Source organism: Aethalodelphis obliquidens, unplaced genomic scaffold (assembly GCF_003676395.1).
Source record: "Aethalodelphis obliquidens isolate GAN/ISIS:26980383/991018 unplaced genomic scaffold, ASM367639v1 scaffold34, whole genome shotgun sequence".
Taxonomy (NCBI): domain Eukaryota; kingdom Metazoa; phylum Chordata; class Mammalia; order Artiodactyla; family Delphinidae; genus Aethalodelphis; species Aethalodelphis obliquidens.
In genome coordinates this window covers 3,524,052-3,551,504 of record NW_020837978.1, presented here as the reverse complement: position 1 = coordinate 3,551,504, position 27,453 = coordinate 3,524,052, and the positions used below count along the sequence as shown (strand labels likewise).

The following is a 27,453-nucleotide window of genomic DNA, read 5'->3' as shown; positions in this document are numbered from 1 at the left end:
GAATTGCACCAGGATGTGAGACAACGACTGCCTTGGCACCTGCAGGTGGAAAATGAGGGAGACGGGCGTGACCGATGACTTGGAAGAGTCCATAGCTAAGAAGTCAAGTGGCGCGGGGAGCTCCCTGGTAAGTCCTTAGAGGGTAGGGACCATGTCTTACTCATCCTGGTTTTCTCAACAGAGAATGCCTGGCACAGGGGAGGCAAGTCACTGTAACCATCCATCTCCGTCTCAATAAAACCAGAATAGCACTTGCTAGCTTTACAAAAACACAGCTGTTTTATAGCTGTATTAGCAGCCCCTCCCCACCCTACTCTAATATTTGCCTCTACATTTCCTATATGAAGATGACACAACCTATCATTAGTCAAAGGGAACCATTTCTAAACTTTTTCTCTCAGAAATGATGCTGGCTTTGAAAACCCGCGAGGCGGGGGGTGAAGGTGGGGTGGGGGTAGGAGGAGGGGCCGGCAGAACATCCTACACAAAACAGGGGCTACATTTTTAAAGAGCATTTGCTGGTACCTTGCTGACTCTTTCATTTTAAACATCCAGCATGTTGAAAACTAAGTGAAGGCAGAAGAGGGAGTGCCCCGTTGCTATAACCCTTGACCTTTTCTTAGTGACACACAAAACTAATCAGCCCCTGGAGGTCAACAACCAGGGACTAGTTAGAGGGAAGGAGACAGGGAAAGCAAACGAGAGTAGAGATTAGAAAAATCACACCAACTGACCCAAGAGTCCCTTGAAGCCCCTCCTTCCTGGGGAGCACAGCCCTCATTTTCCAAGACAGCAGCAATGACCAGATGCCCTTGCTTTTGATCTCAGCAATCTGTCCCCTTGTCCAACAGGGCCCTCGCCCTACTGCCCACCTCCACACACACCTGTCACCAAGTTAATTGACTAAGGGGAGAAATCTACACAAATGGGAGAAAAAAGCTATCTTCCCAATCCAATGCCCACAGCTAGCATGAAATTACCTAAATGTGAAAGCACGTCAATCCCAAATGTGCCTCTCTTTGAAAAAACAAAGGAAGATCACTGGCAGATGTCTCCAAGAGAATCTCCTTTACGTCACTCTGAATCAGCAGCTACGTATGAACACAGAGTAACATTTTTACACGCTTATACTACATAGACCTACATGTACACACACACAGGTGTACGTTTCTCTGCTCTGCCTGTATCTGAAGCGGCTCTGGGGTGGGTAAGGCAGCCCTCGTCCTCAGCTCCTGGTGTAAGCCGGCCATCTTCTGCCCTTGGGTGAGGTCTCTAAGCAACTCCACGGATCGTATCCACCCCTTCTGCTTCAACTACCGATGGAGCTCTCACAGAAAAACAGAATACAAAACAACAACAAAGTTTCAAAATTTTACATCTAAACATTCCTTTTTAAAATGAAATCAAAGCAGGGAGAACACCTGTTTCCCCAAACCTCATCTCTAAACTTTCACAAACTTTCAACCAAATAATCTTAAAGCCACAGTCACACAGGGAGGATGATGCCAGCCCTGTCACTGACTTTTTAAAGAAACTCCGAGGGCCCAGGAGGAGCTGAGGCAAAGCATCCCTCTGAACCGGGGAACCCTCGGAGGGCCTACGTGGTGTAACCAAACACACAGCCACGTTTCCCAAAGTAATGCCACGTTGAGTGTTACAATGCACAGGGGCAGTGAGGCTCTGGACGAGAAGACTTCGGGAACTACAGAAGCGTCAGCTTGAACCCATCACAGTCTTCAGTTTACAGAATGAAACTGCCCTCGGAACGCAGAGTGACTGGGAGCCGGCAGTGAAATCTAGGCGAGCGGATCCCTGTCCTTCCTCCAAGTTCCTGAACTCAAGTCTCCGCAGAGTAAGCGAGACCCGTCCCCTACAGACACCAGCGCTAAGTCGCGTGCATAGAGAGACATACTCCATAAGGACGTGAAAATCATCTTCCAACACAAATAATCAAAACAGAAGACAGTCCCTGTGTGTGTGAGGAATATTTTCCAGCAATCCCTGCTAATAAGGACACCCTGAGAAAAGGCATTTCTGTATCTTTTGTGATGAGAAAAATCTTAATTACAGCCCAAAGAACAAGGTACTCAAGAGGAATTAGACCAATGATCCCATACCTTGACCATACGTTTAGAATCACCTGTGAAGCTTTTTAAAAATCCCAGTGGCCAAGGCTCACACCAGGCCAGTGACATGGGAATCTCTGGAGGTGGCCTGCAGTGCACAGCCAAAGTTGGGAACCACAGAATTAGGGATTATTCTAAAGATACCGTCCAGAGCAGAGTCAATCTGAGCATGACTGTGGGCCCTTGATTCGCTGGGACCTTTGTCTAAATCTCACACCCAGCTATGACAGTGGATGGTACAAGCCACTCACCCTCTACCTTAGGAGCGGCTCGGGGCCATGCACACACAGCCCTCCCCTTGAAATGCAGCACAGACAAGGTCGCCCATCCAGAGGGCCTGCCGGGATGAGCAGGGTCCAGGAGACCCTCGGTCTGTATCTGCAGGGGGCACCTCCCTGGCAGCAATGTGAGGGGCTCCGGAGACGGGCTGGGACATGAGCTGACACACGGGCCCAGCTGAGCCAGTGTCCCCCGGGGAGCACGCTCTTTGCAGGATGCCGCAAAGTCCCTCATGACCCCTCTGTGAGGGAGGATGCAAACCCTCTTAGCAAAATACACACGAGGATTAAAGAAATGGGCACATTTTCTTGCTGTTGCTCCTCTATTGATAAAGATGGAAAATTCACTTTATCTGAATTTTTTTTAAAAGTCCTCAGTGTTTACCATTGATACTCTCCAGGTTTCCCCCCATTTAAGCTCGGCTTAGATAGTTTTGTTTCGTTTTATTTGAAAGCAAACTTCTGGCAGAGGTACGCAGAGCAGAGATATATACAAAACTCCAGCAGAATCAATTCGTATTTATTCAAAGCATTTAAAAGCAAAATTTGACCCAAGAACTCAAATAAAAAGAAAATCAAACATATTGCATACATCTTGAAAGATATTTTAAATAACAAAACATTTTAAAGCGTAAATGTAGAAAGGCAGGGGAAAGACATACAGAGATATTCAACATGTAATATCTTCCTACAGAATGTGGATTTTTTTTAAGTGCACTTTTGTCCAAAAAGAAGAAAAGGAAAAAGAAACACCAAGCCCTGAATCTAATATGCTTACCAACATGAACTGTGGAGGCAGGTGGCCCGGGCCTGAACCCACACGCAGGGCCCTGGACCACGTCTCCGAGCCTCTGTGCCTCCTCTTATCTTTACATCAGAGGCTCTGGAGTCGGACTGCTGGGCTCAGATTCGGGTCTGCACATGAGCTGTGTGAGTGCATGTAACCTCCCCGCCCCTCTCTCCCTCCTCTGTGACACTGAAACAAGAACAGGACCTACCTCCAATCTGCAGAAACTGGAACCTCGTGCACAGCTGATGGGAATGCTAAACGGTGCAGCTGCTGTAGAAAACAGTCTGGCAGTTCCTAAAACTATTTAACATAGAATTACCATAAGATCCAGCGATTCCACTTCTGGGACTCTGCCCCAAAGAGCTGTGAGTAGACACTGGAACAGATATTTGCACACCCATGTTCACAGCAGCATACTCACAATAGCCAAAAGGTGGAAGCAGCCCAAGTGTCCACCAACAGAACAACGGATAAAATGTAACACATACATACAATGAAACATTATTCAGCCTTAAAAAGGAAGGAAATTCCGACACAGGCTTCAACATGGATGAACCTTGAAGATAACTATACCAAGTGAAATAAGCCAGTTATATAAAGACAAAATATGCTATGACTTCACGTATATGAGGTACTTAGAGCAGTCAAACTCATAGAAATCGAAAGAATGATGGTTACCAGGGGCTGCGGGGAGGCGGATGGGGAAGTAGTGTTTAATGGGTACAGAGTTTCAGTTTGGGAAAATGAAAAAGTTCTGAGATGGAGGCAGGTGATGGTTTACCCAACAATGTGAATGTACTTAATGCCAGTGAACTGTATACTTAAAAAGGTTCAGATAGTAATTTTTATGTTTTGTATATTTTACCACAATAAAAGAATAAAAGTAAATAAGAAAGCCTAGTCCCTATACCTCCTAGAGTTGCTGTAAGGATTGGATATGTGTGAAGTGTTTAGAGTAACTGGCAGGGAAGCCCTCCGTAAACACTAACTACAGCTACTCTCTTATTGTCCTACCTTCGGAGCTCCCTCCAGGCCCCACTACCATGTTCTGCAGAAACAGATGCTCACTGACTAGATTTTGATCCCCCTCCTGGAGCTGTACAGCTTCTGCAATGAGACAGGTCCAGCCCTGGGCTTCCTTCCAGCATAAATGCTCTATTATTGGGACAAAACTTCCACTGCAATCAGATAAAGATGAAGAGACCACCTGGTTCCTGCAGAGTCTTCACACATAAAGCTGAGAAGACCACAACTAAAAAAAAAAAAAAAAAAACTGATTTTATCATCTATTTCCTAAATGGTTTGTTAATAATCTTGCCTCAAAGATAGGTTCATAGGCTAATGCTATCATATAAGTCTGACAGTGGGGAAGAAAGGAAAAACGTTCCCCTACTATTCATAAATATTCTTTCACCTTTTATCACAATCGAGACTATTTTCCTTCTTTGCTTCATCATTTAAAAGCCCTTCTATTATGAAAATTTCCAAACATATACAAAAGCAGAGACCCGACTAGCCCTCATGTACCCAGCTTAAGAGCCAACTTCAACCTCTCTGACCCTACCTACGACTCGACGTTCTCGCCACCAAAAAACTAGAATAAAAACACCAGGGCAGGGCTTCCCTGGTGGCGCAGTGGTTGAGAGTCCGCCTGCCGATGCAGGGGACATGGGTTTGTGCTCCGGTCCGGGAAGGTCCCACGTGCCGCGGAGCGGCTGGTCCCGTGAGCCATGGCCGCTGAGCCTGCGCGTCTGGAGCCTGTGCTCCGCAACGGGAGAGGCCACAGCAGTGAGAGGCCCGCGTACCGCCAAAAAAAAAAAAAAAAACACAAACCGGGGCAGCTACATTGAAGCAATGTTCTTTTCTAACAATCATCATCATCATCATCATCATCACCATCGCTATTTTACTTTTAGAAGTTCTTTTTGGATATCTTCTCACCTGCTCTCCTTTTTTTCTTTGAAACTACAAGTAATTTCCATACCTACTATGCCAAGGTTATTGTGAGGATGTAATACACACGAAAATGCAGAGCTTGGTGTCTGATGTGTATGAAGTTCCGGAGAAATCTTAGTTCTCTACGGACCACCACCCCACCCTTCTCTCCAAGACAACAGATACCAACCACCGCCACTCCTCTCACACACACGCTTCTCCATTAAAGAATGTCCTTGCTTGTCCCTCACTCCTCCCTTCCCTTCCCAAACACTGGTCCTTGCTTCCCTCCTGTCCCCTCGGCCTGCTTCGAAGCCAGTGATCCCAAACACAAATGCCTGACCACAAATCCAATCACCTAGAAGACCCCGAATATAAAGACAAGTACAGAAAGTGGATAAACTGAACTGATCAATATATTTAACATTTAGGGTACCAGCCACTAAACTAAAAATTAAAAACATACCCAATCTAGTGCCTGTATATTATTTAACAGAAAAACCAGGCTAGACACTCATGGTAAAAACAGCACAAACTGGAATTCCTATGCAGGTCGTGTGTATGTGTGTGTATTTATATTTTAAACATTAAACCCTTTTTTCATGATCCAAGAAATTTTATCTGCTGATGAGATTCATTTCCTTGCAGTACTTTTCGCCAGTGGCAAACCTGCCACATCTAATTTGTTTTAAAAGGAATTCTAATCACCCAATCAATCATACTCTCGACCTTCAGCCTTCACAGTCACTTCGCTGTGGTCAAAATTGGCTCTAAAAACTCATGTTGTAACAGTTCTGTTGTCCTCAAGCTCCAAAACGCCAATGACAGGAATATAATTTGACCAAACCCTCTGGTAGAAGAAAAAACAGTATCTGAAGTTTCTAATTCGTCTTCTACCAAGATTCTTTAAATAAAAGTGAATGTCTAAGATATTATTAAGGAATAACTTTTCCTCTACTGGGGTTTAAAGACTTATAAATCATCCAAGTGTCTATGCAGTGAATCTGGTCTCTTCATTACAAAAATCACACATCTCACTTTTGCTTTTAAATAACTTTTCTTATTGCAGAGATATAAGGACCAAGTAATAACCCTTCCAACGCTCCGATCTCCCCTCCTGGCACACGTTCAATCTCAAGCGCGCTGGCATACATCGTTCTGGCTTGGAAAGGCGTCCGCATTTGCTGCCTGCCCTTCCTGTCCCCATCCTCCCTCCTGGCTACCTGGCTTCTCGGGGCCTGGCACACAGCAGGTACTCAATACATGATGCTGCCGGGATCATTAAGAAAACTTTAGGGGTAATAGAGACAGAAGCTGCCACATCAAGTAGAGAAGCTGACTCGGGGTGGGGAGAAGAATGCGGTTATTTTAGACACACTGTTTGAGGGGCGGGCGGGACATGCAGATGGACACATTCAGTGATGTCCACCTCGGCGATGATGTCACACGGGGATGAAGCAGGTCAAGGAGGGAGGCCCTCTGCGGAAAGACTCCATCCGTGAGCAGAGAGCTCAGCTCTGAGCATCACCGAAGCTAAGGAAGAACCGCGCTTCAAGGTGGCTGAAAACACTGGTTGGGGTGTGAAACGCCACAGCTAAACTGAAGAGGATTAAAGACCGTAAATGAGGGGATGGGTGACTTAATCACTAGAAAGTTCTCCAACTTTGAGAAGCTGTTTCAGTGATGAATAAGATACATACTTATAACTATCTGCAAGAATCCCAAATAAAATGTAGGCAAACAGAAACCACTAAGGGAACACTATACCAAGGCCATGGCGGGGGGGGGGGGGGGGGCCACCATGCACAGCACAAGGATAAATCAAGGCAGGAGATCCAGTCCTCTAATTGACCCCATGATCAAAGGAGAAAAAGCAAATGATCAGCCCCCAGACGCTTGACAAAACAGAACATTCACTCTTCATTAAGACAAACTCTTAATAAGATAGGAATAGATGACTATTGCCTGAATATGATCCCAATATATCCACCAAAACTCCAGAATCATGATTTGAGAAACCACTATAGGCATTCCATGAGAGTCCAACTTCTGAATAGAGAAATGGGAATCAGCGAGTGACAGAAGGCTCCCCCAGATGGAATTAGAAATGCCTCTGGAAGGTATGAAAAGATGTTCAATCTCAAAGAAATGCAAATTAAAATGACAATTAGGTTTTAAAATATCTACAGATTGGGGAAGATCATGTTCTTTGATATCACAGTATTATGAGGGTCTAAGAAACAGGCATTGCTGGTAAAACTTCTATGGAAGGCAGTTTGACAATATCTAGCAACATTTAAAATACACACATTTAATTCAGCAATCCCACCTGTAGTGAATTAAATTTATAGATATACTTTTTTTTTTTTTTTCCTGCGGTACGTGGGCCTCCCACGGTTGCGGCCTCTCCCGTTGCGGAGCACAGGCTCCAGACACGCAGGCTCAGCAGCCCATGGCTCACAGGCCCAGCCGCTCCGCGGCATGTGGGATCCTCCCGGACCGGGGCATGAACCCGCGTCCCCTGCATCGGCAGGCGGACTCTCAACCACTGCGCCACCAGGGAAGCCCTAGATATACTTCTTATATGTGTGCAAAATGATGCACGAACAAGGATATTCACTGAACAATTTGTAGGAGCCAAAGACAGGAAATACATTTCCATTAATCGGGGACTAGCTAAGTAAATTAAGAATAAGGCAGCACTACATGTATTGACATAGGATATCTCCAAGATATATTGTTAAATGATAAAAAAGAGGTGTTGATTGGCTGTGCATGGTAGCTACCATTTTTCAACAGGAATATAAATGTAGTTTACGCATATACACACGTATATAAGGAAGTGCAGACATGGTAGGAGCTGAGAGACAGAGACAGTTGAGAGGCTACTATTCATTACATGCTTTTATACCTTTCGATTTTATACGATGAGCATTACAACCTAGTGACTTGAGATCACTCTTGGCTTCCCCTTTCCCTCGTTCCCTCCATCCAGCCAATTGGTAGGGCCTGTGAATTCTGTCTTTACAACATCGCTGCCACTTCAGCCCTCCTTTCCACTCTCGCCACAAGTGACATAATTTAGAGACCCTCAGTACCTTCCTCCAGGATAATTAAACAGCCTTTAACACCTTCCACTTCAAATAGTTACCTCCTCTGATTCACCTTACGTACAATGCCGGATTTACCTTCTAAAGCACACATTTATTAAGCTTCCGAAGGCCCGAATTCTGCTTGGCCTATCCAAGTGCCCCCGCACTTGGGCTGAACAGAACTGCTGCCAGGGACTAGAACTACAGCTGTTTCCTCTCACCCTGAGCCCCAGCGCCCGGCGGTCTCCTCCCTCAGGAATGCTCCACGTGGCTGAGATGGGCTGTGGCCCCCAGCACGCACCGTGAAGGCCTTGCCCTCAGGACACTGCCCCTGACGTGCATCCGGGACATGACTACAGAACTGCACGTCTCTCTCCGGGGGGCCCCGACACGCCCACCTGCTTCCTTCTAAGCACCCACACCAGTGGTCAGTCTTCCCCTTGCAGCTGCCCCTCTGCTTCGTTCCTCGGGCTTCTGAGAACAGTGATGTACCCACAGCAATAAATAAAGAGCAAGTCATCTGGTGAGGGTAAGGCTTCCCTTCAGATTCCCCGGATTCCAATTGCTCATTAAAGGGCTAAAAAGCCATCCTGAATCTGTAAGTTTAGATGTGCCCAGTGGTCACAATGATATTATACTAAGGTAGGAGGTACTAAAAATGCTAAGTAACTGTTTCTGATTCTTTTTGCCTTTCTCAATGGACACTGGTAGAAAGATTGGAATCCCAAAGCACATAACACATATGCAAGAAAGTCCATCTTACCTGTCACTTAAAAGTCATTTTCTAGAGTTACTGTTTTTTTAAATGAGAGAAATGATCTTTCTCAGGGTGAGCATGTAAGGTTAGTGGTGGCTGGGAGCAGGAACTAAATTGGGTGATTTGGGGTCCTTGACAAGAGGTGTCTACCACTTCCCAACGTAAGGCAAATTATGCATTAGTTAGGTCAAGGTCATTTTAAAAGAGGCGATTCCTGTAGACACATAGGTGTCAGGAGCCCATATTAGTTTGGACAATAAGCATGGAAAAGAATTTTAAAATTCATCATCGGGGACAATTTGGGAAGATGAGAAAGTTCCAGAGAATGGATGGTGGTGATGGAGGCACAACAATGTGAATGCATTAATGCCACGGAACTGCACACTTTAAAATGGTTTAATGGTAAATCTTATTTTATATATATATATATATGTTTATATATATGTATTTAATGCAACTTTTTAAAATCCACCATGAAACATGAATTTAAACATTTTATTTTTAATACAGTAAAAGATACGACTACCAGTTCTTTTTCTTTCTCATTTCAAGACCCGCGACAATATAGACAAAACATCAGCAGTTGAAATCTGACAGCGGCTCTAATAATGCGGTAATTATTCAAGTTTATCCTGATAATTCTTTTTATAATCCTACCTTCACTTGAAAAGCGCTTGGCCTTCAAGGTGAGGTCCATGCCATGCAGACAGAAGGCCACGGTTGCATAAGTACCAGCTGACTGAGGTTAGCCACAGAAGGCAGAAAGAAGGTTGAACTCCAACAACTCCAGGCCCTTGTTCCTGGATGAGTCCTCCCACAAACTACAGCCCAGGAGGGCTCTAGCCTATTGATACAATGCAATCAAAATAATTAAAATTAAAAAATAAAGAATGGAAGGAAAATGCAATGATAATCCAAAATCACAGAAGGTCACTGAGGACATAAGAGCTTCTGCTTCTCAAGGAGACCATAAAACACACCTATTACGCATCATAAAATGAGCTGAATGCAGGTCACTGCTTTTAGAAGGCCTTTTCAGCTGCAGAAATTACCTATGTTTAATGGGTTAGTATTCAGTGGTAATATTTTTCAATGCCAGAAGCTAATAAAATCACATCCTCTGGATCTGCGGTGTCTAATATAGTAGCAGCTAATCACAGGTGGCTATTTAAATTTAAATTAATTAAATAGATAAAAATCCAGCTCCTCGGTTGCACTAGCCACGTTTCCAGTGCTCAAGAGCCTCACATGGGTGGTGGCTGCCACACTGGACAAAACAGGTAGAAACACTTCAGTCATCCCCGAAGGTCTGCTGGACAGAGCTGCTCTAGGGTACTAAGTGTCTTTTCCTGAAGCCATCACAGCATTTCTGTTCGTTCACTCAACAAATGTTTGCGGAGCTCCTAATATGTAACAGGCACAGGGCTAGTTGTCGAGCATGGCAGTGAGTAAAACTAAGAATTTAAGCAGGAGATAAAGAGAACCCTCCAATATACGAATGGAGCCCTGATTTTTAGATAAAGATGAGCAGCCAGGGAAGGGCTGTCTGAGAAAGTAACGTTTAAGTCAACATTAGAAAGATAAGCCATTCAAAGAGACAAAATTTCCAAACAGAGGGACGGAAGCACCCATGTGCTCAGGTGGGGAGGGCTTAGCATGTTCCAGAAACTGATTTTCATGCATTTTGCAGCTGTCTCATTAAACTTGAAACACCAAGCAAAGCATTTAACTGACACCCAAATCTATTCCTATGGGAAGTCAGACAACAGTCCGTATATTATCCTCAGCCGTTCCCCTTCTCCCTCTAAATCACCTGCCTTTCTGTCATTTCATTTCTTGAAGGACTGACTTCTGAGTAGGCAGGCAGAGAAAGCAATTAATTTTGTTACTTCTTAGCAGAGGAAATAGGGGCTTAGGCGAGGTTTCTGAGTGACTGTGGATTGTAACTGGCCGTGCTAACATGGCCACGGAGATGTTCTCATCACAGGTCGAGCAGTTTCCATCTGAGGGTGGTTGTCAGTATTCCTGCCGGGGCAAACCACTCACACCGACTTCGGACAGCAAGACCCAGCCGCTGGGCAGTCAGCTCACTGGGTGGATGGCCTCTCCCTGGAAATGCAGCTAGGGGCCACGGGGCGGGGCAGCACCGCCCCGTCACTGCCCCACACACAGCGCACGAGGGAGACTGAATACACCCACTCGGGCCTTTGAAGCCTCTGCCCCACAACTCACTTGTGCCATTCACACACCTCGTCATTCTCTCGGCTTCTCCTCTTCCCGTCACCTTTGCAACCAGAGTGGCCGTGCCCCCTCACAGCCCAGGCTCCTGTCCAGGGGCTGCACAAGGTCTGCAGGACGCACGCCCGGGCCTCTGCACACAGCCCTCTGGTGCACCCAAGGCAGCTGAAGCCAGCATCCCTCCTCCTCTGCTCCAGCGGGAGCCAAGCCACCGAGGAAGCCCCTTCCCACCCTCTTTACTTCAGGGACAGAAAAACAGAACCTCTACTGCTGCAAAGAGATGAAATGCTGGGATTGAAAAAAAAAGGCTGCACTCTCGCACCAAATTAATTAAGAGTCAAATGTGGAAATCATGCTTATCACGTCAGGTTTTGATTTTTCAGTCTTAATGAAGAAAAGGCCCATGCTAATAAACAGAAAACCCCGGTGAGGTGGAACAGTGATGAAAGACAGTGTTAAGGAAGGTACTTTAAGTCCACACATGCCATGGCATCCACTGGTAGAGACATTTCTGCCCAAACATATTTCAGTAACTATGCCATCAACATTTTGGGTAAAATCTTATAAAAACACTTCATTTTCCTACATTTTGCAGAAAGCATAAGCTTCGGATGTTAGAATACCATGTGAATGTAACACAAAAAAGGAAACAAACAAAAACCCACTGAAACCCACAAACCTGGCAGACCTAGTTCACTCAGGACACCACCACCACACCCTCCCTGCACACTCTCTTTTTCCAGAAAACCAAAGCAGCGTGTCTTAGGGTTAGGGTTAGGGTTAGCTGCTCTAACAAAAATACCACAGACCTGGTGGCTTATAAGCAACAAATATTTATTTCGCAGTTCTGGAGGCTGGGAAGTCCAAGATCAAGCCGCCGGCAGATTTGGTGCCAGGTAAGAGCACACTTCCTGGACCTCAAGACTGCGTCCTCACATAGTGAGGGGTGAGGGAGCTCTCTGCGGTCCCTTTTATAAGGACATTAATCCCATCCTGGGGGCTCCACCCTTATGACCTGACCAACTCCCAAAGGCCAACCCAACACATCCCACTGGGGGTTAGGATCTCAACATATTTATCGGAGCTGGTGGGGAATGGGGGAATGGGGTGGGGAGGACCACAGCCATTCAGCTTACAGCACAAGTAATGAGAATATGTTCTTAATCTTGGAAATGTCCCTAGAAGTAAGGAGAGCACAGCCTATTTCAGTTCCGATTTGGACAGAAGAGAGGAGTTAAGTAGGAAAAAGCAATCTGGTCACAGGTCACACACCTGGGGCACAGCCTGGCTGACCTCTGACCTTCCAGGGCTCTGTTCATTACTTCACCCATTTCAGGATCATACTGCAATCGTTGAAAAAGGTCAGTAATCGAGGGTTGCTTATTTGAAGTTATAATTTAATTAGAGATAAAGTGTAACTTTAGAGAAAATATTTGTACAGAGTAGGCTTCTAGTCCAAATGGAGAGAGATATAAGATACCAACTCACAAGTACCCACTCTGCTCAACTTCCCTCATTTACTATGCGGAGCGATCCACAGTGGGCTGGGCACAAGGACAGTCCTTAAAGTGAAGGGTGGAAACTAACAATGTGATGTTGGGATTTTACTGAAAAAAATATTTAAGTAACGCTGAGCAAGGGAAAAATGCCTTTCTTCCATATTACAAGTAAATCACGATATATAAATATTTAATTTTTAAAAGTCCATAAATATCTTTCAAATCTTAAACACGTTCACTTCTAAACATGGGGCGTCTGATAATATGCCATCACAGAAAAACAAACTTTAGCTTTGGAGTTGCTAGCACCCTTTACACCCTAGAGAGGTTATTTGGGAAATCATCTGACTTTAAGAACAAATGTTTAAGGCATCTGGGAGTTAGTGGTCCTTAACTTTAGCAAGTTTTACTGCGTCTTCTTTGCTTGAGCTGGTATCTTTCTGGTAAATAAAAAAATGTTTGTTGTAACTAAAAATAAAAAGTACCTACAGCCACCCATTTGGAACTGGTACCCATTTCTCTTTTCCTCAAAAGTATAATTGCAAAGTACAGTCTCCTGGCTTTCTCCTTCCCCCGCGGTATTCCGAGGGTGATTCAGGAGTATAGTGAGCCTGCATCTGAGAAGCACAGGGCATTTTACTTGAAGGTATAACTATGACACGTATTTGTCCCTGCGTTACTTGATGTATAGACAGGAATAGGTGGGCAGAGAGAGCCTTCGGGTGCTCCCAGCCCACGGGGAGCCTGGACAAAGGGACATCTCCTGTCTCCTACTCCTGATGAGGAAGCCTTTCCCCTCCACCAGCCCATCACTCCCATAACGCTGGGCCTGCCTGCCCTGCTTTAAACCTCCTGAGCACAGCCTGTTTGGTCTTTCATGTGCCTTTGTTTTAGTATTTGTGCACATAGGCCTGTGCTCATCTAAGGGAATAAAATCAGTTTGATCTAGAGAGCAGCTTGAATTCTGGAACACCTTACAAGAAATGAAACTGATTTGCAAATATTCACCATGCACTTAGCAGAGGTGCCGGGGAAAAAAAAAGAGTTAGCAAGAAGTCTCTGCCCTCCAAAATTTCAGGAGGCCAGCTTTGCAAGATTCCCAAAAGCCTTATGGGCATGACTGTGCCTTCACCAGTCACTCATCTTGGTGGCAGCACTGGGGCCAGAGGTTCTCAGTCATGGCTGAACATCAGAATGACCTGGGAAGCTACTCAGAGGTTTTTACTTGACAGCTGTGGGAGGAGTCCTGACATCAGCAGTGAGTCTGACATGCAACCCGGATCAAGAGCCACCACTCGGGGCTAACAGCTCGCAAATTCCCACCGCTGCTAAGGCCACAGGTTCTCAAACTGTCAGGGTTGTTCAACTCGGCCTTGAATTTCATGAAATATCTAGCGTCCTACCCATATATATATATTTTTTTGCGTTATGCTCCAAAAGATGACTTGTGTCATCTGAACTTCAACTAGTACATAACCCTGAGGGAAGCTATAAACACCTTTAGATAATTATTTTAAAAATTATTTCAATTTCCTCCACAAAATCACTTTTTAAAAAAAAAGAAATTTATGTGGCCGTGTCAGGTCTTAGTTGCGGCATGTGGGATCTTTTGTTGCGGCACATGGGCTCTGTAGTTGAAGCACACGGATTCTACAGCGCAAGGGCTTAGTTGCCCCGCGGCATGTGGGATCTTAGTTCCCCGACCAGGGATCTAACCCGTGTCCCCTGCATTAGAAGGTGGATTCTTAACCACCAGATCACCAGGGAAGTCCCCAAAATCACTTTTATTACAAGTACTTCTTCATATGAAAATCTCATCCTTAATGAATTACAAAATGTTATTTTTCATTCAAAATCATCATTCAAAATGTTATTTGATAAACATACTAGTTTGCAAAAAATAAGAAGAAATACTGGCTCTTTTCAAAGGACTCTCCTGAAATTATCTTCACATCTTCCACAGAATGTTTTGCTAAGGCCAGTTCTGATAAGATATATATTCAGGCCTTTGTATATGCAAAATTAGATTTTGATTTATAGATTTACTGTTAGGGTTTGAAAGAATAAGGCACATATGTCACAAGAAGATGGGCTGGATGGGGCAGGGAAAAGTCTTGGTGGAGGGTCAGCTGTCTCGTATTTCAAGATCAGGGACAGAATCAATGCTAAAAACTGCTTAAGGAGGGAAACGTTCAAGTACAGGATTTATTTTCCCTTAAGACGAGGTTCTCCCTCCTGTAAAAGCGGCGGACAAGGAGAACTTTGCACACACCTGGCCCACGTTCATCTGAGCTGTTCCTGGAACACCGGGATGTGGGGACGGGAGATGTTCTTCCTGAAGGTACTCACATCGTCCTGCTAAATGAGGGCAGTTCTGGGAAAAACCGGCAATGGGTCACGTGCACAGGGGAAGAAACATGGCTGGACCTTCTGTATTCCAGTCAGCTGTCTGACTTGGGCCGATGGCAGTGGTTCTCCATCCTGATGGCGCCCTGAAACCCCTGACACTTTTTAAAGACATTACTGCTGGGCCCCCAACCCAGAGCTTACGACTGCCTTGATGTGAGTAGAACCAGAACACTGGTATTTGTGAAAGGTTCTCGGGTGTGTGCTGTAAGGCCAGGGTAGAGGACCAGTGGGCTAATGAAACCAGTTCTCCATCTAGCAGCTACTGTGACCTGGGAAAAACTAAAGGGACACAAGTTCAGTTGAAAACAGATCTGACCTCCTAGCCTAGTCTCTCTCCTAGACACAGGTAGGAGGGGAAGGCAGCTTTTGAGAGAGATGAGCTTGAACTTACAGACAGGCAGACAGAAGGCAAAGAACTAATTTGTTTAAAAAAAAATTCCTATAAGTGACATCTGATACACTTTATACAAACTCAGTTGTCAATTTTACTGCTGTTTCCCACAAGTAAGGCAATACTTAGTCTCCAAAGAACGGAGCTCCAATATCTGGTTACTTTCTAAAATTCTCAAGGAAAAGACTTTAAGTATATTTGAAAACAGCTTCTACAAAAATGTGAATCTCTCACATACACATGAGTAGACAACCTAAAAACGGCACTAAGTCTTTTCCAAGAGATGTTAATAGAAAAAAATGTAAATTTATCTTAAAAGACTAGAAAGCTAGTATAAAAATCAACATTTGAGATTCTCTGAATATTTGTAATATTTCCTATATAAAGAAGTTAGCTTTGGAAATAAGTGAGAATCTAAATTAAAATTCAAATATGACTAAAATTTACCCATGTTATCCAAGAAAACTTAATAAACTTCAAACTCCTGAAGCTGGCTCTGAAGACCTTCTGTGAAGCAGTGCAGCGTCACAGCCAGTACTACAGCTAGACAGAACACACCCCAGGCCCATGCCCACCCCCTCGGATTCCTACCTGTACAACTGGCTAAATAACCTAACCTCTCAGGTCCCTTTCCTTAATGGGGGTAAGAGCTGTCCTATCATCTGTCCACTGAGATCTTATAACCTAGAAGAAATAGACAGGTTTCGAGAAACATACAGCCCACCAAAACTGAATCAAGAAGAAATAGACAATTTGAATTGACGGATCACTAGAAGTGAAATAGAACCCGTAATTAAAAAAAAAACTCCCTGCAAAGAAAAGGACCAAATGGCTTCACTGGAGAATTCTACCACACATACAAAGAAGAATTTATACCCATCCTTCTCAAACTCTTCCACAAGACTGAAGAGGAGGGAACACTCCCGAAGTCATTCTATGAAGCCATCATCACCCCAAAACCAAAACCAGACAAAGACACTATCAAAAAAAAAAATTACAGGCCAATATCTTTGATGAATATAGATGCAAAACTCCTCAACAAAATACTAGTAAACCAAATCCAACAATACACAAAATGGATCATACACCACAACCAAGTTGGATTCACCCCAAGGTCACAAGGATGGTTCAAGAATATGCAAATCAATGTGTTACACCACGTCAACAGAAGACAAAAACCACGTGATCATCTCAATAGATGCAGAAAAAGCATTTGATACAATTCAACATCCATTCAAATACCCCCCAAAGTGCGTATACAGGGAACATATCTCAACATAATAAACTACTAACTCTTGGAAGACAGGATCAGTATTTGATGTGTAGCCCTCACGTAACCGCAGGAACTGGGACTTGAACCACCAGCTGGTCAACTACTTGTTGAATATGCAGACGTACAGAACCAGGATTTCAGCACTGCTAAAATAGAGGATTCCAAAAATAGGCTTTGAAATAAAAGTCTACCAACACCTGAAAACCTAATCTGTATTTCAATAGCTCAGATGGTAAGTTCTACTTCACTTGCATGAACTAGCCAATGCATCAAAGAAAAAAATGACTTATCCCCAGAACAGAGAAAACATCATTAAAATAAGCCAGGTAGGGACTTCCCTGGTGGTCCAGTGGGTAAAGCTCTGCGATCCCAATGCAGGGGGCCTGGGTTCGATCCCTGGTCGGAGAACTAGATCCCGCATCCATGCTGCAACTAAGAGTTTGCATGCCACAACTAAGGATCCCGCATGTCACAACTAAGACCCGGCACAGAAAATAAATATTTTAAAAATAAATAAATAAAATTTTAAAAAATAATAAAAATAAAGCAGGTACAGGGCTAATCACGTCTGCTCATCGATGGTCCCTCTCCCCACCACACAGCGTTCCCTGAATGGATCCTGCGCCCTCGTGCCTCCCTGCTTTGAATGTACACTACAACCTGTAACTCAACACATTCTCCATGTTCGCCCTCTGGCTCTTACTACTCATTGTGGAAATACCTTCTCTGATGGAATGCTTTCCCTTAAGATCAAAGTCCTAGTTGAATGTCCCTCCTCTGTACTCCCCTAACACTTCGTAATATTACCCCTATCATAGCATCTGTCAAAAATAAATTGTTACTTTGCTTATCTAGTTCACACTGTAACGCTGTAACTGTAACACACTGTAACACACACTGTAACACACTGTAACTGTAATGTTGTATAATGTATGGCTCTTAGGAAGCGTTCACTGAGTGCTGAAGGAATGAATGAGGAAAGGGCCTTCAGTTCCCTGTTCATCTCTGAAAATGAGGGAGCTGATGTACAAAGTCTCTTCCAGCTTCCTATTCTATTAGTGTGAAGGACTGATAAAACCAAATGACGATTATGTGTAATAAAGACTTAGATCCACATTTGGAGTCGAATAACTTCTAAATCGTAACATCACAAGTTGCTCACCTATGCAAGATTTCCTTTGCACATCGTTTTAATATTTAAGCTGCAAGACAATAAATTGCTGTTATACTGCTTGTTATTGTTGGAGAAATTTCTCTTCAAAAATCATTCAGTGCTCAACAGCAATCCTAATTTTAATATAAGGTAATGCATGATTTTACATAATGAACTATAGGAATTTCATAACTATGGATAGGTGGATATTAAAGAAATTTTTGCATTTTGAGGCCTAAATGGTAGTAAGTGGGTTACGTCTAGTTTATAGTCGTTATGTAAGAAAATACTCTGCCCAGAACAGAATGCATATTAAAGGACATGTGAGTAAGGTCTATCCTCAGCTTCTGGCCCAATCCCACTTTCAACCTCAAATAGAGCTTTTCTTGAAAATAGTCATTGCTGCAATGAAGAAATTAAAAAATGGAGATTTAGCTTTGGAATGTGATTTTTTATTAGGCTTTTAAGGCAATGATATCCACATACTGGCAAATTATTTCAAGTAAAATAATAAAAGTATTTTTTTGTGAGGACTTAGCTTAGAATCAACTGGGAAGCTACCATTTCTCTAACCTCAGCTATTCCTTGTACTAACAGATGCCTACACTACCCAAGCAAACTAAACTTTCGATATTTATTTGGAAAGTTTTATTTGATTACAACAAAGTTAAAATCATTTAGATATGTTAACTGTATACATTAATGATTAAATTGCTTGGTAATTAGACAAACAACTGTATATCATAATTATTCCAACTTCATTTTCTAGATGAAAGCAAAATATAATAAAATAATGCAATCCCCACTGTTTTTAAACAAGCCAAAATAATTCTCATGTCTTTTCTTCTAACTTTGATAGCTTTCTCTGTTTGTAACTTGCGTTAACGCTGTAGTTTTCCTAGGTGCCACACACCTAATTTACATCATCTGCATTCAACCGTGTTTCATATTAAGAGAAAACAGTTCTGCATCTTTTTCTATAATAATGTACAAGACCCCTGGTCTTGAGTCCTTTGAGTAATACCAAAGGATAAACTCAAAGTATTAAAAACCCTTTCAATAAACCTGAAGCAAGATTTGCCCAATGACCTGATCACCCTGCAGGAGTAACAGAAGTTTGGCTACTCTGTAAAAAGCCTTATTTGAGACTTGTAGATGTATGAGACGTTAACAAAAATCGAACAGGAAACGTAAAAGGATTTTAATAAAAGTATTTTGTCTTTCATGCCTTTAAAAAAAATACCACTGCTTTACAACAGATAACATAACAGATATAACAAGCACATGTGGATGCAAGGACCCCGGGTTACAAGTACGCTAAAGTGCAGTAAGGTCAGAGAAGTGTCTCCTGCCCTTAAAGTTCCTGAAAATACGAGGTTGCTTTGTCATAGAACAAGTTATCACTTCAAAACGAGACAAACTTAAAGAAAGGAAACACAACCAAAACTCAGTGGTTGGAAAAGAGATGGATGTGAACGCCCACTTGTTTCTTACGTATAAAGTTACCCCTCGCAGTGTTTTGGAGGAGAAAACGCTGGCTCTTCCCAACGTTGGTTACATACACAAAGATTCCAAAGACAAGACCAGTGCTTTGCAAACAAAGTAACTAGAACCAGCTCAGGCTTCCCCGCGCCGGGTCCTACGTTCCACGGTCAGAACCACCAACTGTATCCCCCCCGGGTAACAAGGTGATTCAGAAGAGCTGGTGTCTTCAGAGAAGGGAGAAAACTTAGCCGGGAAGAGAGAAGAAAACTTGCTCAGCTTCTTGCTGGGGTCTGAAACGATCCCAACAGAGTCCTTAAACCCCTCAGGTTTCCCCAATCAAGCACCCTCGCCTCCAACCTGGGCCACCCCAGATCTGACTATCAGACGACAGAAGTCTGCGGACGCACGGAGAGCTGACCACCCCACGAGAGGGACCTACGCGCGGCCGCGCCCACTCACCCGCCGCTCCTCGGGAGACGGGAGACCAGCCCGGGGTCCAAGTCCTGGGCGTGGCAGGCTCGCCCCTCTCCGGGCCCGGCTCCAGCTCACCTCGGCGCGGCCCGCCTGGGCGCCGCCATCTTGACCAGAAAGGGGGCCTCGCGCCGGAGGCCCCTGAGCGGGCGCCCTGAGCAGAGCCGGAGCGCCGGGGAGCCCCAGGTCGGCGCCCTGCGTCCCCCGAGCGCTCGCGCCCCGTCCACGCGCGACAAGCGTCCCGCATGCAGCCCCCGACCCAGGCGTCTGCGGAACCGGCGCCCCGCGCAGCCCGCACCTAGGCTCAGGCGGCGCCGAGGGCAGCCCGGGCGGAAGAGCGGGAGCGGGGCGCGCGCTCGGTAACCTGGCAACGCGGAGCAACCCGGCGTCCCCGGCGAACCCCAGCCCTCCACCGCGAGGAAGCACCGACACCCCGCACCCGCCGCCCAGCCCCCGCCGCCCCTCGGCCGCTCCGCCCGCTGCTGCCCGCAGTACCCCGCGGCGGGGGCGGCCGCCGAGAACACCTCCCGCCGGCGCCGCCCCCTTAGCTGCCCGAAGCCCGCCTGCGCCGCCACGCGCGGCCGGAGCTCACCTGGGCCGGGGCGCAGGCCGCTCCCTGCGCCGAGCCCCGCGCGCGTGTCCCGCTCGCGCTTCCCGCGGCGGCGGAAGTTTCGGGAGTCGCGTTTAACTCGGGACCTCGGCGGAGAGGACCCCCCCCTGGGTTTTTTTCGTTCCAAGATGGCAGCCTCCAGCCGCGCACAGGTGCTGGATTTGTACCGGGCGATGCTGAGGGAGAGCAAGCACTTCTCCGCCTACAACTACAGGTGAGCGGCCCGGGAGGTGCGGGCGCGGGTGCGGCCGGGGTACAGGAGCCCCTGCCCCGCGCGGCCGCCTGGGCGCCCAGAGGGGAGGCTCCCTGCCGGCCGGCGTGGCCCGCGGACCCTCGGGGGTCAGCCAGGGGATTGGCCCTTCGCGGGCGGGAGAAGACGTTCGCGTCTGGTGATGTGTCCCCAAGTCGGACGCTCTGCGCCGAGAGCTCCAGGAGGTTCTGCTCCGGGAACGCGGTTAGTGGTGTCTCTGCCTTTAAGCTGGATGCCAAGGTTCAGGTTCTCAAGCCAGGACCAGTTTGTTGCATTTATAAGAACTTTCCGTAGAATCGGAAGACTTGACCGTGGAAGTGACCCGTCAGTAGCACTTGTCCACAGCTGAAGGCTCTCTCTAGCCATTCCTTTCATTTCAGAGGTGTCTTAATTAGCCTTTTTGGTTGCCAGGATCCGTTCTACTTGTGGCATCGGTGGTGAGGCGGGGTTTGTGAGGAGGAGACGCAGGTTAAGGTCAAGGAAAAAAAGGGCGCGCCAGCTTCCAGGAGCTGAAACGTTTATCCTGGCCTCACCAGATGGGGATCCAGCTTTTAGGATCTTAGCAGCAGGAGAATGAGAATCTAAACTCTTATGTCCTTAATGTACCGCCCAGCTTTTCCACGCCTGCCCCATTCTCACGTGTGATCTTGAGTCCCTTATCCTTACTCTTAATATGTCTTTTGTCTACTTCAGAGCATCTGCGTTCTTTTCTGCTTCCTTATAACTCATCATGAATGTATGTACCTTATGGATTTTCTCTGTGCATCCATGTGGATCGGGTGTCTTCTCCTAACTACCTGACCCTCTGAGTTTGAGCCATATTTCCAAAGCAAGAATATGGTAAGGCCAGCTCATCACTTCACACCAGGTCTCACCTTCCATGATTGACAAGCCTGTGGATTGGGTTTCCTAGGAGCAGAGTCTGCGACCTGTGGAACAGACCTGGTTGGGTAGCTGCCCTCACGCTGGGTGAATGAGCGGGCAGGCCCTATGATGGGTAGACCCAGTGCAGTGTTGGTTATCAGACACTAAACCTCTCAAGCAGTGACTTTCTAACTTTTAGATACCTGCATAGAAAAGGTACTCATCCTGTAAATTTGAGAACATCTGGGTCACACCAATGAAATCATATCCAACTGGTCAGTAGTTAAAAAAAAAAAAAAACATTTCTGGGAGTGCATTGTTTCACTTAATGACTTTGGCTCTGGAAGCTGAAGTTTGTAAACAGCAGGTATACTGGTGGAATTTTAAACCAAAAAATTAACCAAGTACTTACTACCAACAATTTAACCAAGTCTGTTGAAAGAGCCCACAAAATACGCTTGTGAGTAAGTGGAAACCAGTCATTTTCACCACAGTCTGGAAGACAAATTTTGTCGTTTAAATTTACTGAAAATAAACAAGAACTGCAGATAAGTCACTCAGGGCTGTACCCTGTGGGCAGGAAGTAGAAATTACATGGTAACATATTTAGAAAATAATGGTTCAGATTATGCTTTGAGTAATCGTTTTGAGTTAAATTTATTATCCACAAATAAATGTATTATCCAAAGGAATCTGGTAATCACTTTACACTGTTTGCTGAAATCATGGCCCTAAAACGTGAGATTTCCCACTATTATCTCCTCAGATAATAAACTGTTACAAAATATGTCCTTCTTTTGTATTAAGCTGTGTTTTGTGGATTCCAAGGATACCCCCTCCCTCTTCTCTTTGTCTGGTATGCCCGCTAATCACCTCTATCTTGAGTTCCTCTGCTTCCTTTGAGATTCATCTCAGTGTAACCTTTGGAAGGTTTTCCTCATTCTCTTTCTTCTCCATTCCCCACTCCCATTCAGACAGGTCCTATTACTACGTATTCTTTTACTTCGGTACTCCCAAACACTCCCAAAACTACTTTGCCCAGCGCCATAGCAGTCCCTGGAGATGGAAAGATGAGCGCGCTGGGCTCAGCAAGGCACCTGCCACCAGTGGCTTTTTTACGAGCCTCTGTGGGACACAGTTGTAGAGTCATTGTCACAAACTGTGGCAAGTGCCGTGACAGGCATGCACAGGGTGTTGAATCAAGACGCTTCCCAGAAGATAGCGCTGGATCGAAGGCATGAAGCAGTGTGATCTTCTGGTGTGCTCGGTGATGTCATAGAATAGATTTCTGCTGGAGAGTTAAGTGTGATTTGGGGGTGACAGAAGGCAAGACTGGGCCGTGATAAGGAACCTGGACATTATTCTTAGCTAACAGGCAGCCGGTAAAGAGCTTTAAGCCATAAAGTGACATGGCCAGACTTGCCCTTTAGCCAGACCACTCAGGCAGCAAGGTGGAAGATGTTTGTGAGGGCCAGATACAAGGACCCCAAATGCGAGTTGATTAGGACAGTGCTGAGGAGAGATTAGGGCCCTAGTGGGGGCAGGAGTAGTGGAAGAGAGAGGAAAAGATACATACGATCAATAATTAGAAGGTAAAATTGTTAGATTTCAATGAATGATTGGATTCAGGAGTAAAGAAGAGAATCCAAGCAGAGTCTAAAAAGATGTCTAGGTTACTAGGTAAACTGAGGCACAGGTTAAATGTGAAAGTTGCACTATTAACTGACTTAGGAAATACAGAAATACCTGGTCTTGTGGAGAGAAGAGTTTTCAGTTCATTTTTGGAGCATCTTGAGAGAATGTCAGCTGGGGTCCCCAGCAGAGGCAGTTGTTCACATGAGACTAAAGCTCAGGGGAGCAGTCAAGCCTGGAGTTGTCATCACCACGCACTTGCTGTGTGACCCTGGGCAAGTCACTTCATCTCTCTGCTCTTCAGTTTCTTAATCTATAAAATGGAGATGATTTATCTGTCTCATAGGGGATGAGGTTTAAGTGAGTGAATACGTATGAAATGCTTAGAGTTGTGCCTGGCGCAGTAGGCACTAAATAAGTAGAATCCTTATCATACGTGGAATTAAAATCTTAATATTTGGTAAAATTTCCAGGAAGAGTATTTAGGGTAGTGGTTCTCAGCCAGGGCCAGTTTTATTTGACAGTGTCTGGAGACATTTTTGGTTGTCACAATTTTGGTGGAAGGATGCCCCTGGCCTCTAGTAGTTAGAGGCCAGGGATTCCACCAAGCTCAGGACAGTCCCCCATAGAAAGAGTTTTCTGGCCCCAAGTGTCAGTCATGCCAAGATTGAGAAATCCTAGTTTATGGTGAGAAAATTAGTGCGCTTAAGATGCTGTTGTAGAGAACATCAAAATTTGAGGTGTTGGTTGAAGAAGAGCCCCTGAAGGAGGCCAGGAAGACGCAGTCTAAGTGCGTGGTTCTCACTGTACTGGTCTCAGGATCCTTTTGAATTCTTAAATGTGACTGAGGGCCCCAGAAGCCTTGCTTATGTGAGGCATAGTTATCAAGATTTTTCATATTAGAAGTTAAAACTAAAACATTTTAAAGCACCTTTTTTTTTTTTTTTTTTTGCGGTACGCGGGCCTCTCACTGTTGTGGCCTCTCCCGTTGCAGAGCACAGGCTCCAGACGCGCAGGCTCAGCGGCCATGGCTCACGGGCCCAGCCGCTCCTCAGCATGTGGGATCTTCCAGGACCGGGGCACGAACCCGTGTCCCCTGCGTCGGCAGGCGGATCTCAACCGCTGCGCCACCAGGGAAGCCCTAAAGCACCTATTTTTAAGTAAACTAATAAACCCATTGCATACTCACCTAAATAACACCTTTATGAAGAATAACCATTTTTCTTCCCACCCCCTCAAAAAAAAACCACTGCTGACAGTGACATTGTTTGACATTTTTGCAAACCTCTTTAGTGTTTGGCTTAATGGAAGACATGTGGATTCTTGTATTTGTTTCCGCCTAAACCTGTTGCTATATCACAGGTCATCTAGCCTCTGGGAAATTCCTCTGTCCACTTACAAGAGAATGGGACTGAAAAAGGCAAATATCTCTTTGGGATGATAAAAATACGTTTTCCCGATGGATCCCCTGAAAGGTCTCCAAGACCCCAGTGGTCCCCGGGCCACACCTGAGTGACCCCTGTGGAGTCTGAGAAGCGGGGAGAGGGCGAGCAGAGAGAGCAGTGTCAGGGGAGCCGGAATAGCTGCGTGTTTGGGAAGGCGCTGCGGGCAGGCCACTTGCTTTACCAAAGTCCAGTAAAGGAAGAGGGAAGTGTCCCCAGCGAAGGGACCTCTGGGGACCTCTTCCAGAACAGCATCAGTGAAGTGGTTAAGACAGAGCCAGAGTGTGGCGCTACGAAGTGAACCAGAAGGAAGTAGACAGCAGTGAGTGTAGACCGCCTCCCCGCCCGGAGGCCTGGTTAACGTGCGGGGCCACTGGAGAAGTGACAAGCCGCGCCTCTGCGGGCCCAGGTGGCGGGCTGGCTCGCAGCAGAAGGCGGAACACTCCCTTCTCCACCGCAGAAGGAGGTGAATTTTTTTTCTTTATTTATTTTGGCTGCGCCAGGTCTTAGTTGCAGCACACGGGATCTTCATTGCGGCATGCGGGATCTTTTAGTTGCAGCAGGCGTCTTCTTAGTTGCAACTCTGCAGGAGGTGAATTTAAGTTGGAATGTAAGAGGAGAGGAAGTTGAGGTGATGGATGCCGTGCTGACAGCTCGTTTCTGGATAAAGTGGAAGATAATCGGATGTGGTGTGTTCTCATATTTATTACACGTATCACACCATTAGCGTTGTTGGTTTACTTGTCTTTCAGCCATTTGTCCCTTGAAGGCAGAAATTCCATCTTATCTCTGCATTCCTGGTGCTTAGCACAATACCTACCTACTCTATGCTTACAAATACTTGTTGTTGAAAAGCAGGAGGCAATTGTATTCAGAGGTAATTTTTATCAGCCGTTTCCCCCTACTGATTAAAAATGTATTTTATTGTAAAATGTGAGAAAAGGCAAAAGCAAAGCCCAATTGCCACCCAACTGAGTGTCAGAACTCCTTCATCCCTCATTAAGTGGTTGAGTCTTTATTATACTTATTGCACACTAAGCGTCGTGTTGAGAGCTGCAAATCAAAATGAGCCTCCCGTTAAGGGTAGAGAGTGGTGAGTAGCATTAGAAGTGTGTGCCGCCTTGAAAGTAGATCTCATTAGGAATGCTGTTGGCTACAAGTAACAGGAAACCTTCGCATGGTGCTTAAATAAGTAGGGGGTTACTCTTCTCACATGGAAAAGGTCTAGAGTATGAGGCTGCTCCAGCTGATACAGCAGCTGGATGATGTCAAGGTGTCTTGAGTCTCAGGTTTCCTCTCATGCTTATGCCTGATGGTTGCAAATGGCTATTAAAGCTCCAAATATCATATCCTTATTGAAGGCAAGACAGACAGACAAGAGCAACCCCAACCGGGCATGACTAGGCTTTCTTTTCATGAGGAAAGGTAGACTTTCCTGGAAGCTTTCCAGCAGACTTCTGGTTCTATCTTATTGACCAGAACTCAGTTACATTTCTACCACTAGCTGAGCAAGGGGCTGGGGAACTAGGTGCTCATCTAGCATCTGCAGTGGGAGGTGACAGAGAAGCACCGGGAGTGACTGCTGCATCTGCCAACAGCTGGCTTCTATGCAGAAAGGGCACGTGGTTGCAGGTGCAGAACTCTCCAGGTGCGCATGGCAAGGCACTGGGGAGGTGAAATGCACGGGGCACGTGGGAACCAGGGGCAGGCAGTCGTGGAGCCTTAGCTGGCGCTCCATCCCGGGTGAGCTCGTGCTGGTGAAATAACCGGCTAGTAGTAAAAAAGATCTGACAGAAAGGTGGGGCATAGAAAAGGTGAGCAGTGGGCTAAGTTCGCACAGCTGGTCATCAACAGAACGGGAACTAGAAAGTTCCAGAGTGCTGCTTTTCTACAACTCTACCCTCTTTAGTAGAAATCTCCTACAAGGCATGCATCCTCTGTCTCAGCCGCAGAAATTCTAGAAACATCAACCCAAAGCTATTTATTTTCACAGTTTCTTCTTACAACTGCAGCAGCTAAATAGGCTCCCTGGTTTCATGGCTGGTAAAATTACTAACTGTTGCTGAGTGTCAGCTCTCAATTACTGCGTGCTGCACAGCTGAATGCAACATCATGGAAGTCTTCGATTGCAGTCTCGTGAATGGACTAAATAATGACTCCTATTTAGGAGTCTGTTCCCTTTTTGAACTGGAAGCTGAGGACCTGGAACCCTGAACTTGTAAAGAAGTCAGGACCCAGGCATGTGTCTCTGTTCACTGTTGCAGGTCTCTTCACACCAGCTACCTCTGCTGCTGATAGATCGAGAATGCTGGGGTGAATAGTCCCAGCCCAGTGGGAATGGTATTAACAGCAAGCACCTTTCCCTTTCTAAAATGGGACAGCTACACTGGAGACCTTAGTGCCAAATATTCCTTTACCGCAGAACAAATGGGCAAATCAGTTTACGCCTAGTATTTCCTGAGAACCCATAGCATATGTATTACAGCACTAGGGCCCAGGGTAGATACAAACACAGGGTGGCCCTGCTGTTACAGGATTGTCGTGTCATGGGCATAGGACGTGGACACACAAGAACAGCTCAAGAAACTGCCTTGTACACAGAGGAAACATGCAAATTGAAATAACATCCAGACACTGCAGATTTGCACATGTAGTGGCAGAGGCGCTGGTCATGATGTTTTGTCCATCGCGTATTACAGTATCGCACAGGTACTATACAAATGACATTGTAGTGATTGTTTCAACCTTCTAAGCCTAA

At 45.6% G+C, this 27,453-nt stretch overlaps 2 protein-coding genes across 8 annotated transcripts in view; one reads left to right on the top strand and one right to left on the bottom strand.

Moving 5' to 3' along the window:
* FARS2 (phenylalanyl-tRNA synthetase 2, mitochondrial) overlaps positions 1-20,275 on the bottom strand; it is a 383,657-nt gene extending 363,382 nt beyond the window's left edge. For 5 of the 6 annotated variants that reach the window (XM_027128279.1, XM_027128281.1, XM_027128276.1 and 2 more), the window contains exons 1-2: positions 19,886-19,908; positions 3,403-3,488 (exon numbers count right to left, since the gene is read on the bottom strand). Coding sequence is in view for 1 of the 6 variants with exons in the window: in XM_027128280.1 (XP_026984081.1) it covers positions 3,403-3,488; positions 19,886-20,144 (345 nt within the window). In the remaining 5 variants the exon portion in view is untranslated. Of the gene's footprint in view, positions 1-3,402; positions 3,489-19,885 lie in introns of all 6 variants that reach the window. The other variant, XM_027128280.1, reaches the window with a different exon arrangement.
* A 50-nt stretch (positions 20,276-20,325) lies between these two features.
* The window catches only part of LYRM4 (LYR motif containing 4), a 116,152-nt gene continuing 109,024 nt past the window's right edge, over positions 20,326-27,453 (top strand). Inside the window, exon 1 of one of the 2 annotated variants that reach the window (XM_027128283.1) lies at positions 20,326-20,721. In XM_027128283.1, the coding sequence (XP_026984084.1) occupies positions 20,636-20,721 (86 nt within the window). In that variant the 5' untranslated portion in view covers positions 20,326-20,635. The remainder of the gene's footprint in view (positions 20,722-27,453) is intronic. The other variant, XM_027128282.1, reaches the window with a different exon arrangement.